This window comes from Ascaphus truei, chromosome 4 (genome assembly GCF_040206685.1).
Source record: "Ascaphus truei isolate aAscTru1 chromosome 4, aAscTru1.hap1, whole genome shotgun sequence".
In the NCBI taxonomy this organism is placed as follows: domain Eukaryota; kingdom Metazoa; phylum Chordata; class Amphibia; order Anura; family Ascaphidae; genus Ascaphus; species Ascaphus truei.
Window position 1 is genome coordinate 272,917,315 of NC_134486.1, and position 14,260 is coordinate 272,931,574.

The window sequence follows — 14,260 nt, forward strand, 5'->3', positions numbered from 1 at the left end:
ATATTGTTGGTGGTTGTTTATTTTTTAGGTTGACCATTGATTGCCATAGTGTTAAATCGTGCCCATATTATATGGGCCTGATGTACCACTTGCCAATCAATTAGTTTATTGGCATTTCTAATGTGTTGATTTTTCTATGTAATGTATTTGATTTTGTGCCTGTTTTTTCCTTCTCCATTTATTGCTATAGTGGCAAAGTATGCCCATATTATATGGGCATGCTTTAACACTGTGCCAATCAATGAGTAGTGGGGGTGTAGTTCCTGGGTAGGGTGGGTGGTTAGCAGAGGGTGGGTTAAACCTCTAATTACTATAGCGGTTACTAACCGCTAAGGTGATTAAGGGATTTGCGGCCATTAGATTGAATTTTTTATTGCATTGTTTCTGGTAACGGAGGACAAGGCCGGTGATGAGGATGAGGACAGCCTACATCATGGCAGGCTGGCAGGGGTATGTGCAAGTTTTATTTAATTTATGCTGCTGGTTGATGTTTTATTTTTAATATGCAAATGCACTATTATCCATATCTGGATAATAGTAATATTGCCCATTACTGTCTCCTGTATGTTTGAGGGGGGGGGGGGGGGCAGGGGGAGTCTTTATAGCAATGTATTGCACTTTTTCCTTTTGGTACTGCAGGCCAGCAGGGACACCCAGACACCCGTGGGGACCACCCGGACAACCACGGGGACCACCTGGAGGCCCGTGGGGACAAACCGAGGACCCTCAGACACCCGCAGGGCCCCCGGACACCTGCTGGGACCACCTGAAGACCCCCGTGGGTCCCTTGGACACCCATGGGGACCACCCAAGGACCCACGGGAACCACCCGAGGAACCCCAGACACCCACGGGGACTACCTGTTGGCCCCGGACACCCGCGGGGACAATGCAAGGACCCCCAGACACCCGTAAGTCCCTCAGACACCTGTGGGGACCACCCAAGGAACTCCAGACACCCACAGGGCCCCCGGACACCTGTGGGGACCAACTGGAGGCCCCTGGATCCCTGTGGTGCCCTCGAACACCCGCAGGGACCACCCGAGGACCCAAGACACCCGCGGGAACCACCCGAGGACCCCAAGACACCTGTGGGGCCCTCAGACACCCACAGGGGTCACTTGGAGGCCCCCGACACTCTCTGGGACTCCCCCAGACACCCACGGGGACCCCCTGGAGGCCCCTGGACACCTGCAGACCCCCACGGGGACCCCAGGACACCTGTGGGGCCTCTGGATACCCGAACACCCGCGGGGACCACCCGAGGACCCCCAGACACCCACGGGGACCACCTGAAGGCCCGCGGACATCACCCAAGGACCTTCAGACACCCATGGGGACCCCAGACACACGCGGGGACCACCTGGAAGCCTAAAATGAAGGTACTGCACGCACTCAAAAAAAAAGGGTGAAAGTGGGGTACTTAACCGCCGGTGCGCGGGTTCTGGGGAGCTCCTGATGTCCCAAATAGATCCAGTCAAGAAGAATCAGGCACACGGTCTTAATCATCAAATGAAAAGGGGATTAATGTGTCAAGAAATCCAACGTTTCGGCAGTAATACTGCCTTTCTCAAGGTGTAGGCAGTATGATGATTAAGACCGTGTGCCTGATTCTTCTTCACCACCACCTGGAGGCCCCAGTATCCCGGGGTGGCCACCCGAGGACCCCACAACACTCATGAGGCCCCCGGACACTCATGGGGACCACCCAGAGAACTCCACCAGCCTCTTGTATTAATGCGGTGCAGAAAAAAAAATGCTTCTATGTATGTCTCCATCTGTTTTACGCCAGCCTTTAGCTGGTGAAAAGAAATGGTGAGCTTTTAAAGTATGATAAAGTTATCACCGTTTTGTGAATTGCAGTTACTGGCAAATAAACAGCGGATTTGCCATCTTTTGGCCTATCGTACAATTTTTTTCACTGACTGTTTATGGATGATAAAAAGCCATGATAGCGCGATACTGCACTGTTATCACTGCTTTGTGAATAGCACAGCAGGCAGTATCGCACTATAAAGGCATTTATCGCACTTAAAACCACTCTATCACAGATTTGTGAATAGAACCCTATAACTCACCATATAAATATAACTATCCTAAGCTTTTCACTAAGATAAGAAAGAATCTATAAGCCTGGAATTCCCATTGTATCTCCTGGTTTGAGCGTATAACTGCGGTCAAGATGAATATCCTCCCCAGACTTCTGTACTACTGCCACACACTGCCAATACGTGTCCTACATACAAATATAAAAGAATTTTAAAATTGAATTATGCAATTTATTTGGAAACATAAATAACCAAGAGTAGACAGATCAATTATGTTGGAGTCTAAGGAAGGAGGTGGTTTGGCAGTACCAAATATTTCAAAATATTATATAGCCTCTCATTTGAGACAGATGGTGTACTGACACTCTCTAAGGACTTATGCTTGGGTGGACTTGGAGAGCTCAATAAAAAGCCTGGTCAGTCTGCCTTCCTTGCTATGGTCGGGCCCCGGGGTTGGTTTTGGAAGACAGTCTGACCCGATGATAATCTGATTTACCCTGAAAATCTGGCACCTGGCAGAAAAGAAATATAAAGTTATGTCAATTCCATCCAGACTTACGACCCTGTTTGGTAACCCAGGGTTTCCACCGGGATTCCAGGGTCAGGGTTTGGAAACCTGGAGACAGAGGAATTCTAGAGGGGAGATCTATTAGAAAAAGACAAGCTGATATCTTTTGAGGAATTGATGAGAAAATATAGTCATCCTCTAACTGAGATGTTCAGATATATGCAGGCCCGACATTTTGTTCGGTAGGGTAACTATGGAGGAGGAATTCCCTAGAGACACACAAATCAAAGATCTGTGCAAAACACAAAAATACCAAAAGGGTCTGATTTCATCTCTCTACCAGGGTCTAATCCTCAAAAGGATACTCCGCCCCATCAATATATGGATCAGTGGGCTCTGGACTTCCAGACTGAAATAACAAGAGAGGACTGGGAAGATATTTGGAATAATGCAGGTAAAACCTCTATACGTACAGTAACAAAAGAAAATATTTATAAAATTCTGTTACGCTGGTATTATATCCCCAAAAGGTTAAAGCAAGTGTTTCCGGAATCTACTGATAGGGGATCTAGCGCATATTTGGTGGTTTTGTCCAGTAATGAAGGTACATTGGAGGACAGTTCTGAAATTGATAGAAGAGGTGACAGGGCTCAAGATGCCGCTAGATCCAGTTTTAATTATTCAGCCCATGGATGATGTGAATCATTATACAGTTAAATTGATTTTACATATACAGCAGCTAGATGCGCTTTAGAAGCAGCGTGGAAGACACTTCCACCCTCCAGAAGAGAGGTTATTAGAAGGGTTAATGATGTCCAACTAATGGAGAGACTCACCTCATTTCTGAACCATACCACAAGAAAGTTTGACACGAGTTAGGGATCCCTGGGATGTGGGATAAGGATATGATTTTAATAGAAAAGAGGATCTGGGAGTGAGGCGAGTATGATATGTTGTTTCTAAAATATCGTACGCTAAATAATGTGACTGTTGAGGACTGTAAGAATTTTGTTACAAATAGTTGTTTCTCCCCCCTTCTTTCTTTCTGTACCCCTCCCATTTTATATTTGAAAAATCTTAATTAAAATATAAGTTTAAAAAAGAAATAAAAGATTTACCATAAAAATAAATACCATAAAAACAATATAAAGAAACCCAGAAAGTACATTATATATATATATATATATAATAAAAAAAATGTAAAGCCAAATCCATGCATCTTGTAACGACAAATGATAGCAGCAATTCCACTATTTTCACATATTTTTTTTTTTTTTTTTTTTAATGTTGCAGGATTCAAACCGGAGATCTTCCAGAGCTCATCTGTGTTATTTCCCAGGGGTTTTAATGGCCATCCAATAGGAAAAACAAAATACAAACCGGCGCCAAAAAATGTCCAAAGACAGTCTATATGAAGTCCAAATGGAATGTAGTGCAAAGAACTGCTTCAATTCTTGCACTTCCAGAAATGTAGATATGTCCACGGCCAGATGTTACGTCATATGTGGAATAAAAACAGATCATAGTGTAAACTGCTACTCAAATGGACATACAACACAAACAACAATAAACAAATGTAAGCAAGGCTGACTAAAAAAGAAGAGCCAATTTAAAACAAAAGTTATTATAAAATAACAAATAAGAACAATTGGCAGGCAACTGGTCCGGTTGGTCTAAAACCAGAATCCTACTCACAAGATATCCCCTGAAGTGCGCATGCGCACGAAACGTGTAGGGTTATAGTTCATGAGTTTTCACCACAAATTTACGCAGGCTACGTGCATTGCCTTGTAGCAACAGGAAGAGGTCTTTTCTTCCAAGGCGCTCCCCCAGTGACAGATAATCGATCCAGGAAGTGCGACAGCATCGTAAGTGGTTCTTGGATCAGCCCAACGCCACTGGAGGACAAGCTGATTCCTCCCAATGACTACAATTCACTGCGCTTCTACTGCCAAGTTCTTGTGAGTAGGATTCTGGTTTTAGACCAACCGGACCAGTTGCCTGCCAATTTTTCTTATTTGTTATTTTATAATTACTGTTGTATTAAATTAGCTCTTTTTTAGTCAGCCTTGCTTACATTTGTTTATTGTTGTGTATTTGTTGTTTGTATAGCGTTTGTGTTGTATGTCCTTTTGAATAGCAGTTTACACTATGATCTGTTTTTCTGTTTGTATTCCACATATGACGTAACATCTGGCCGTGGACATATCTACATTTCTGAAAGTGCAAGAATTGAAGCAGTTCTTTGCACTACATTCCACTTGATAAGACTGTCTTTGGACATTTTTTGGCGCCAGTTTGTATTTTGTGATTCAACTGACTTTGTCTTTGGGTCAGTAATTCCTGGCAGCCTTGCCTTAACATTATAAGAATTTTTGAGTGTTTTTCTAATTGTTTTGCACTATATATTTATTGTTTAGCTTTTAGCACTAATTGCACCTTCCTTTTTCTTTCATCCAATAGGAAGTCACAAACAATAGCATTGCACCTTCCTATTGGCCTGCAGGACCCACCTGAGATTTGGTGGCTATTTTCTTTCCTCTGGAGGATATTGTAAAACTGGTAACTTCACAGGTAAGTATATTGGGAACTGGGATGTCCTCAAAGCCCTGAGCAGTTCAGTTCCATAGGTTCCACCAGTTCTAATCGTGTAAAGAAAACAAATGAAAAAAAAAAAAAAACAACAGCAAGACCACCTGGGATTTCTGCTTTAAAATGATTAGTTGCAAGTTTATATTTATATATTGGTGTTACTGTTTGTTTTTAGAATCACAAGTGTCAGGTAGAATTTGCTTTAATTACCTTACAAAAAAAAAAAAAAAAGGTAACATTTTTAGAGAATACATTTTTATGCAAGGTACATTCTCGAAAAAAACTATATATAAATTAACAGCAGCAGCCCTTTCTATTCTTCTGTTATTTGTTTTGTGTCCTTTGGTGGAATGATTTTTACATCAAAAGGGATAAAATATTGTAGCAGTGACTCGGAATCCTTCAGTTCTAGGTTGTACTCGCTGGCTACTTTCTCTGCAGTCCAGGTGTCCGGTGAATGCTTGTGATTGTTAAGGAGTGTCAGAGCCTCTAGTATGGAGATCTTTCCCATAGGAACATTCTCCACATCTACACTAGAAAAGGGCCCACTCTTCATGGTCAGTTGCGGACGTCTACACTCTTCCTTGGCAGATTGAACAACTTCATTTGTTACCTAAGTGGAGAGTAGAAAAAAAAAAAAAATGAATGAGAAGCTGCAATAAGAACCAGGGGTATATTTAGCAAACCTCCTGGCACCCCCGCCCCACAAAAGTTTTATCATTTTTTTCCCCCCCAAATGGATAAAATACCACGTGTGAGTACATTCACATGACTCAGACAGGTCTGCATCCCTGCCTTTTACCATAGAGTGCAATGCTTCCATTGCAGCCAGGGATTCTGGGTAACGACATGCAAATGAGCAGTAAGTGTGTCATCTTTTACTTCATGTCCATTTTACCATGGAGCCTACAAGCTTATGCCTGCTATAGATTTAGCTGCTTATGTTCAGATGTACAGATCCAAGAAGAAAAGCCGTATTAGGAATTGGGAAAGATACAAAGAGCGGGGACCGAGAAAGTGATATGTGCAAGGAGAGGATAAATATGGAGCCCGCTGATTAATAATTTGTAGTGCACTGATGGTGGTCGAAACCTAGCCCAGCTTCATATTGCTAAGCCAGAATAACCAGCCTCACACTGATGAGACCCAAAAGATCGAAACAGCCGTTTGTGAGTAGGTTTACTAGCTATGCACTTCTTTAACCCAGACTGTGCTGAAAAGCTGTGTAATGCAGCAGGCATATGCTTTTAAGGGTTCATGTTAAAATGGACAAGAAGCAAAAGTTGACACTGGCTGCTCATTTGCAGGTCATTACTCTGAATCCCTGGCCGCAGTGGAAGCATTGTATACTAAGAGATAATAGCAAATGACGGAGTTGCAGACCAGTCTGAGACGTGAATGTGCTCACAAGTGGTATTTTTACTTGCTGTACACCATATGGCGAAGATTTTTGTCAAATGGATGTGTATTTTTCACTAAAAACAATGCTGTTTTTAGACTTGTTGTTCATGTAGGATTCTTTTATTAACATCCTCCTTGATGCGTAAAACACAAAGTTTGTACACTTCCGCTTAATTGACAAAGACTCAAAAAACAATGACCTTAAACACTAAAATGCAAGGAGGAGGCAGTCTTTTTAGAGACAAGGATATTGTACTCAGAAATAAACAGTGCTGTGTCCAAGTAACCCCTCAAACAATTTTCTGTAGTAATGATTGCATGGCTTAGGGGAGAAAGAACAAGCAAAGTGAATTTCTCTAGTTGCTTTGTTGAAAACAGCATGCCAAATGGGATTATTTTTAACCCAAAACAGCAAGGGATCCATTCAGTGAGGTACAAACTATGATTCAAGAAGCCCGTAGGAGAGCATACGATAATAGACCTCAAAGGGAGAACATTAAACCTCTACAATGAGAACACAACGTGTACAATGCGAACACAACCCAGGTGACAAATTGTGTTTCTTCAGTCAGGGTGGAGAATTAATTGTTCATAAACACATACGACTATTTTTTTTTTATTATATATATAATGACTGGACATTCAAGAGAAATAAAAATATTAAAGAAAACTGAACTCTGGTGCTTCCAATAGGTTACATATTGGTGGTAAACTCTTTTAAAGGTCAGATAAGCCCTGTAAAAGTCAGATTTAAAAATTGCCTAGGAAATGTTAGCGGAGACCTGGAAGTTTTTTTTATAGTTCTCTAACAGTTTGGCCTTTGTTTATTTAACAATATACAGTATATAGTGTATACTCTCTTTACCTTTTCCTAATTGGTTCTGCGAAAGGAGGATTTACTCTTTGTGGCGTAATGGGAAGGAACAAGATAAACAATATTCCTTCTGCAACTAATCTTTAAAAAATGATTTGAAACATGTTTACTCCATTTTGAAATCACCAAGTTTGAACCAGTTACACACACAGCTGCCACTATGTCTTGTTGGTCCTAAGCATCCAGTACAACTGCACCATCATACTTTTTTTTATGCTTAGGTTTTTAAACTAAAAAAAAAACACACATTAATAAATGTAAAAAAAAAAAAAAAAAATGGCACAATTTTGGTGATGTTCTCTATAGTACATAAAGTTCAAACTATCATAAAAAGCACTGTAATTTAACATATTTCAATTCTCCTTAGATAACAGGAAGATAAAAACTACTGTACCAAGCAGTGTCTCCAACATTTATATAAAAAAAAGTATTGCTAAATAAATTCTGTATCAGAAGAAAATTTAATTTAAAAATGTTTCAAAAAAGATCACACTCCCTTCAAACATTCTCTCCTGCCTTTCCCAAATAGACCTTCTCAAAAGCAGTGAAACTTAAGATTGTAAACTCTTCGGGTCCACTCCTTTTCCTAATGTTACTTTTATCTCTGACACGCTTATTCCCATTATGTGCTGTATTATGTGTAAGGAATCCACTCCTGGCTTTTACTATAGCCTTGCAGACATCTGCAGTTGCAAGCTTCCTCTGGCAATCAATGGCACATGTGCTGTCTCTCATTGCAGCTTCTGCTCTGTGCCCTATCATTGGAGGAATGCTAACACACCCTCCTCCTGTGATTGGATCTCCGCCCTTTATACCCTGGGCGTTGGCACTGAAACAGTGCCGAGCATAATTCCTACTCTGGACGTTACAGTCTCTGCCACAAGCCGCTCTGGCTTGTATCCTGGTGTACTAACTTCTCTAGTTCTTATCCCTAGTTCATAGTTCCTGAGGCCGCCTGCTAGTTCCATGCGGGGGCCCGTTCCTGAGTTCTCTGCTGAAGCGTTGTTTCCTGTGGCCGCCTGCTAGTTCCATGCGGGGGCCCGTTCCTGACTTCTCTGCTGAAGCGTTGTTTTCTGAGGCCGCCTGCTAGTCCCATGCGGGGGCCCGTTCCTGACTTCTGTGCTGAAGCGTTGGTTTCCCGACGCTGCCCTGCGGTGTAATTCGGCCAGCCTGCTGTCTCCTCCTGCTGAGACCAGCGTCATGGGCCGAGGCCGCTCCTCACGAATAGGCCACTCCCGCGCCTAAGCTGAAGCGGGGAACTCCTGACTACCTGTTGCCGAACTCCTGCTTGAATAACGACGATGCTGCCTTCTCCAATCCTGACCCTGCTACGTACGACTACGAACTGCGCACTCCGGATCAGTCTGCGCGGACTAAGGTCGGTGATTATATAACCCCACCTCAGCCCCGCGGTCCGGTCCCGGTTTGTGGCGAGCACAATCGTAACATTATGTCACTGCTGTGAAGTGCCATCTACATGGATCTATTCTGTATAAAGAGATACATACATCATGGGAAGTGATGGATGGACAGCAGAAGCATGCAGCAACACAAAAGAAAAATGATTCTTGGTATGAGCGAACTTATTTTATTGATATTAACCCTATATTGAAATATTTAAGACACTGTACTACTTCACATAAAAACATTCTGATTAGTTTTCATAATTGAGTTTAATCTGCCTTTCAGTAACAGTGCTAAAGTCACTAATGCTTTAGAGCAGCGGTTCCCAACCGGGAATTTGTGAGGTGTCCCAAAAGGGTTCACTAAAAAAATATATGTATTGGCGGATCACAGGCAGTATGGTGGGCTGCACACATAGTAAGGCCCCAAACTGCACCTTAGCGTTGGTGGGATAGCTGTCAATTACAACGAGCTTCCAAAATCACTCCCCACAATGCTTTGCATCCACAGCGCAAAGCATTGTGGGGCATGGCTTTGGAAGCTCCCGTTGTAATTGACAGCTGTATCACTGATATTGTCTCTACACACGGATTGGCCTTATTTAGCGTGTTGCCTCCATGAGCTCAGAACACTATATTTCATGGGATTAATCAAACTGTTTTGTTACCAATAGCTTTGAGTAGTCAATAAGATTAATTGGGGGTTTGCGGAACAAATATTTTCTAGCAGGGGTGCACCGTGTAAAAGAGGTTAGGAACCAATGCTCTAGAGCAAAAATACATAACTTTATTTTATGGGGGTTTCTTGCTCCAATTTTGCATTTTTCAGACTAACTGGGCATTTCCTGTTACAATCAAAGTGAACTAATCGCAATGGCTGGTATATTTTGCTGGTATACTTTTGACATCGGACGCAAACACGTCAGCAAAGGTCACGAGAAACCGGAAGAGTTTGAAGGGGCATAGCGCGTAGGGACCCTGCTCTTGCAGAAGACGGCAGCGTTCCCGAGACGCGGTAACAACCGGCAGCCCCACACGCGATAACATTGAGGAGGACACTTGGATACTAAGAGGTGACGACCACATAAAGACAGTACTAACGTGGTATACTTTGTGGATATGCACTTTCATGGAACAGTGTCCTTTAATGCGGAGACGTCATACCTCTGATGCTGCACTATTCATTTCTTATTTGTAAGTAAGAATAGGGACTTAGTGGCCCAATATATATTTTACTTAATTTTAGAGATCTGTGTTTTGTCTTTTTTGTATCTTGCATATGTTTGGAGGTTCCCTGGCAGAAGCTTGAGGGGCTGAGGAACCCAGCCCTTTGAAGACATCAACACACAGACTCTCTACACTTCAAATTATCTGGACTTTTGGTAGAAGCACTGGTAATCTGTTTACATGTTCAATTACTTTAAAATGTAGGCAATTTAATCAAATCAGACCAGTATTTTTAAAGCTTCTTATGGCTCCATAGTAATCACATGCTTTGTGTTTTTACAATATGTACTTAATATTTTGTAATAAAAATGTAAACTGTTATATACAGGCAAATGTGTTGATCCACACTGTTTCCTTTTATTTTGTTTAACCAACAATTACAGTGTAATTTGTTTTAACAGAGAACAGGGAAGAACAATAATTACCAGATACATATTAAACAGTCCCAAAGAAAATAAAAACCTAGTCATATTTACACAGGAAGCAAATAACGTTATTTTCATAACAATATGGAGACCTTATAGATGTGACTTTTTCGCACATGTATATAGCAGATACTGTTTACCTGAGCTGGTGGATCAGATGAGGCAACGTAAACTTCTTGCAGCCGTGACAGAAGTAGATTATCTTTTCTGTTCATTTTATCCTGAATCTCTGCATTACCTAACAAAAGAAAAACAAAACAAAAAAATCAGTTATGCTTTTATTTCTACACTACTTGAAGTATAATGAGATGACAGACAACTTCTTTCTTTTCTGAATCTTATACAAAAATCACTTTTCGTGCATGTGCAGACCCGCTAGCGCTGGCGCTTGCGGCGGTTCTTACATATATAGATATATGTAAGTCCCTGCTCACGCTGTGCGCGCTCGTATGCGGGCATACACGCTCACCCGCGCTCAGGTAAACAAAACAAAAAAATCTAACTTTTCTGCGCGCTCAACTACCCGCAATGCCCCATCCCCCGCGCGTGTAAATGCAGGACGCTCGGCGCCAGCGGGGACTCAGCCTAATATATATCAACTGGAACTACGATAATGTTTGTATGGTCTGGTGCATGTCCCATAAAAACAACAAAGCTAGATGATCCCAACAAGAAATCAGGAGGCAGCACTCAGTAGTCATATACAAAATAAACTGTATTGGAAATAGATGGCAAACAAAATCCAAAGTTTCGGTCCAGAGAGGACCTTATCAGGGACTGCACCCGAGTTCTGCCTCGTGATTTCTTTTTGGGATGAGAGTGAGAGAGAGTGAGTGAGAGAGAGTGAGAGAGAGTGTGTGATATTACTTGTGAGCACATTCACATGTCTTAGACAGGTCTGCAACCCTGATTTTCGCCTTTACCCACTGCAGCAAGGGATTCCGGGAAATTACATGCAAATGAGCACACAGTGCCACCTTTTGTCTTAAATCCATTATTACATGGAACATACATACATACATACACACACATTCATGTGAAAAAGAAAGTACACCCTCTTTGAATTCCATGGTTTTACGTATCAGGACATAATAACAATCATCTGTTCCTTAGCAGGTCTTACAAGGAGGTAAATTACCTAAAAAAAGACAGCTCTTCAATGTAGGCTTAATTTGTTTCCATGTAGTGTGACAATTTTGGGAAGGTGGTAACTTAACCCACATTAAATGGTGGGACTAAGCATATTAATCACTAAAAGTGTCAAATGCTTTACAGGTAGGGTGACCATATGTCCCAGTTTTTGGCTCTTTGTCCCGGGTCCTGACTTTTCTGCACACTATCCTGGTTTTTCTGTGCGCTGGCCACACATGCGCGATTGGTGCTTGCCGGCTGCGCATGCCGGACCGGCAAGCTCTGATCGCGCATGCACACAAGCAGTGAGCAAGTGTCGATCAAGCATGCATGACCAGCAAACACCGAATGCACATAAGCGACCAGCAAACACCGATCATGCATGTGCATAAGCGACCAGCAAACTCTGATCACGCACTTGCATAAGAGGCCGGCAAATGCTATACACGCATGACTTCGCGCAGTCTGCGCTCGTATCTGTGCATGCGCCACATTTATCCCAGTTTTTGCCAGGACAAATATGCTCATCCTACTTATATGTCGATGCCTTTTAACTCTTTGAGTGGCAATGGGGCCGCGTCACCAGGTTGCCAAGGCCCCTGCGACATCGCGATCACATGACCACTCCAGTATATGATCCCATGATCGAGGCGCCCAGAGCCTGTGCTGTCGTGCAGTGCTGACTGACCTGTTAGTCATCGGTCTAGGACAGGGGTCGGCAACCTGCGGCTCTTTTAGGCACCTACATGTGGATCGCCTCCAACCGCAGGTTGCCGCTCCCCAAATGTTGCCTCTCCCAGATTCTGCTGCTCTAGGCTGCAGGGAAAAGGGGGGGGGGGGGCGGCACGCGTGTCTGGCGCTGGTCGGCCCTCTTGTTGCTGCCCGGCATATCCCCAGCTGCTGGCCCGCCTCCTACACTGTCCCACACCGCGTCTCTCTGATGCTTGCATGTACCGGAAGTGCCGACGTCACACCGAGGCCCAGCGTGGAACAGTGTAGGAGGCAGGCCAGCAGCTGAGGAGATGCCTGTTGTGATTTAATCTGAAACATGAAGATTATATAAAGTTTTACTTCGGTGTGTTCAAAATATCCTCCTGCTGAAATACATAACGAAAGACACAAAAAGTATCGATTTCATAATCGATAACGCGTCATCAGGAAACATTTTATTATTTTGGAGCATAATTGTTCCTCTGATCTCAAGCACTTTATAAACCCCTTTTTCTAACTATGCTCTTGATGAGGTCATTATTCCGTCACCAATTCCAAACAATATTTATTAGATTATCACATCATTCTAAAATGTAGTTATCTACTGTGGCAGACCTATAATTGGTCACATTTTCATAAAAAAAAAAGTGTGTTTTTTTTTTCTGCAATATGTAATAAAAAAATAAACACACACACACACACACACACACACACACACACACACACACACACACACACACACACACACACACACACACACACACACACACACACACTGTGACCTCTAAACACATGGACAGAATCATTCATTTCTGATCTAGTTTCACAACCTGAAAAAAAAATGCAGAAGACTCCAAGTCCCAGCATGCAATTTTCCTGCAGGACCAAGTGTTTCCGGAAACAAATACGTTGCATTTCTGCATCAACTATGATGAATAAAAGGCAGCAGCACTGTATTTAGTCCGTTAAAGGCCGCGCTGCCTCCGTTGTAAAGTCACCATAAATCCCTTCCTTACTTCTTTGATGCCCCCAGATGAGCAGTTTAAAAAAAAAAAAAAAAACCCTGCAATGAAGCTTGTCCTTCACCTGCCGCTATGTAGCTGTGAAGGACACGCCAATATCCTGTTAATCAGACCTGACCTCATCTTGTGTGGCTGTATAAGCAGTTACTGCGTGCAGATAGCTTGCACGATCCGACACCATGGCCCAGCAATGCCACAGTTATCAGAGACCGCCGGCGGCGGCCACGCACCGCGCTCACTCACTGGCTCTCATCGCTTGCAGAGCTTCCTCGGTGGGTGGGTGCAGAGGCGCGGCTGCTGGCTTTTCTTTGCCGATGACCCGGTGAGCCCGGTTTTCTAGGTTAAAGTTCCTGAAGACGCGGGTAAACTTGCCCCCCATGTCTGCTCACTGCATGCTCTCTCACGCGCCCGCTGCAGCAGCGTTCTATAGGCCGGGATTCTAGATCGCAAGCACAGTGCGCTCCGGAACTCTCGGGTAAATCGGTGTAGGACAGTGGCAGCACTACTGTCTGACGGGGAACTCTTGACATTGCTTTCCCATTGGCTGATTAGGTTCGGAACCCCTGGGCTTGTGCTATGATTGGTTAAGCGATGATTGTTATGGTTGGTTCCACATTTATTGTCTCAATTTATATTAAAGCAACTTTCTATGGAAGGATTGCATTCATTGCACTGATACAATACCTGCAGCTCTTGGTTTGCACTGAGATTAGGGAATTATTTACTAGATTATTATTAGAGAGAGCTGCAATATGATACATTTTGAGTTTAAAGTAAGCAAATAATCCACCATAAACCAGGAAGGTTGGTCAATATGGTCTGTGTAACACTTTCTATCAAAGACACAAGTTAAAGTTACCAGTTCTTGTGGGCTGCAGTCCGGTACACATTTTCTGGTTGTGTTGTAACAATAAACAAA

The 14,260-nt window shown here is 43.0% G+C and overlaps 1 protein-coding gene across 2 annotated transcripts; it reads right to left on the reverse strand.

The window, feature by feature from the left end:
- Positions 1-4,820: 4,820 nt before the first annotated feature.
- NDUFAF4 (NADH:ubiquinone oxidoreductase complex assembly factor 4) lies at positions 4,821-13,863 on the reverse strand. 2 transcript variants are annotated; one of them, XM_075597499.1, is made up of 3 exons: positions 13,150-13,352; positions 10,618-10,715; positions 4,821-5,760 (listed from the first exon to the last, which is right to left on the reverse strand). In XM_075597499.1, the coding sequence occupies exons 1-3, from the start codon at positions 13,232-13,234 to the stop codon at positions 5,461-5,463; spliced, it is 483 nt and encodes a 160-aa protein (XP_075453614.1). In that variant the 5' UTR covers positions 13,235-13,352; the 3' UTR covers positions 4,821-5,460. The 2 variants fall into 2 exon arrangements, with proteins under 2 accessions (XP_075453614.1, XP_075453613.1); XM_075597498.1 differs by lacking the exon at positions 13,150-13,352 and adding an exon at positions 13,585-13,863 and having other exon boundaries at positions 4,830-5,760.
- Between the last annotated feature and the right edge of the window lie 397 nt (positions 13,864-14,260).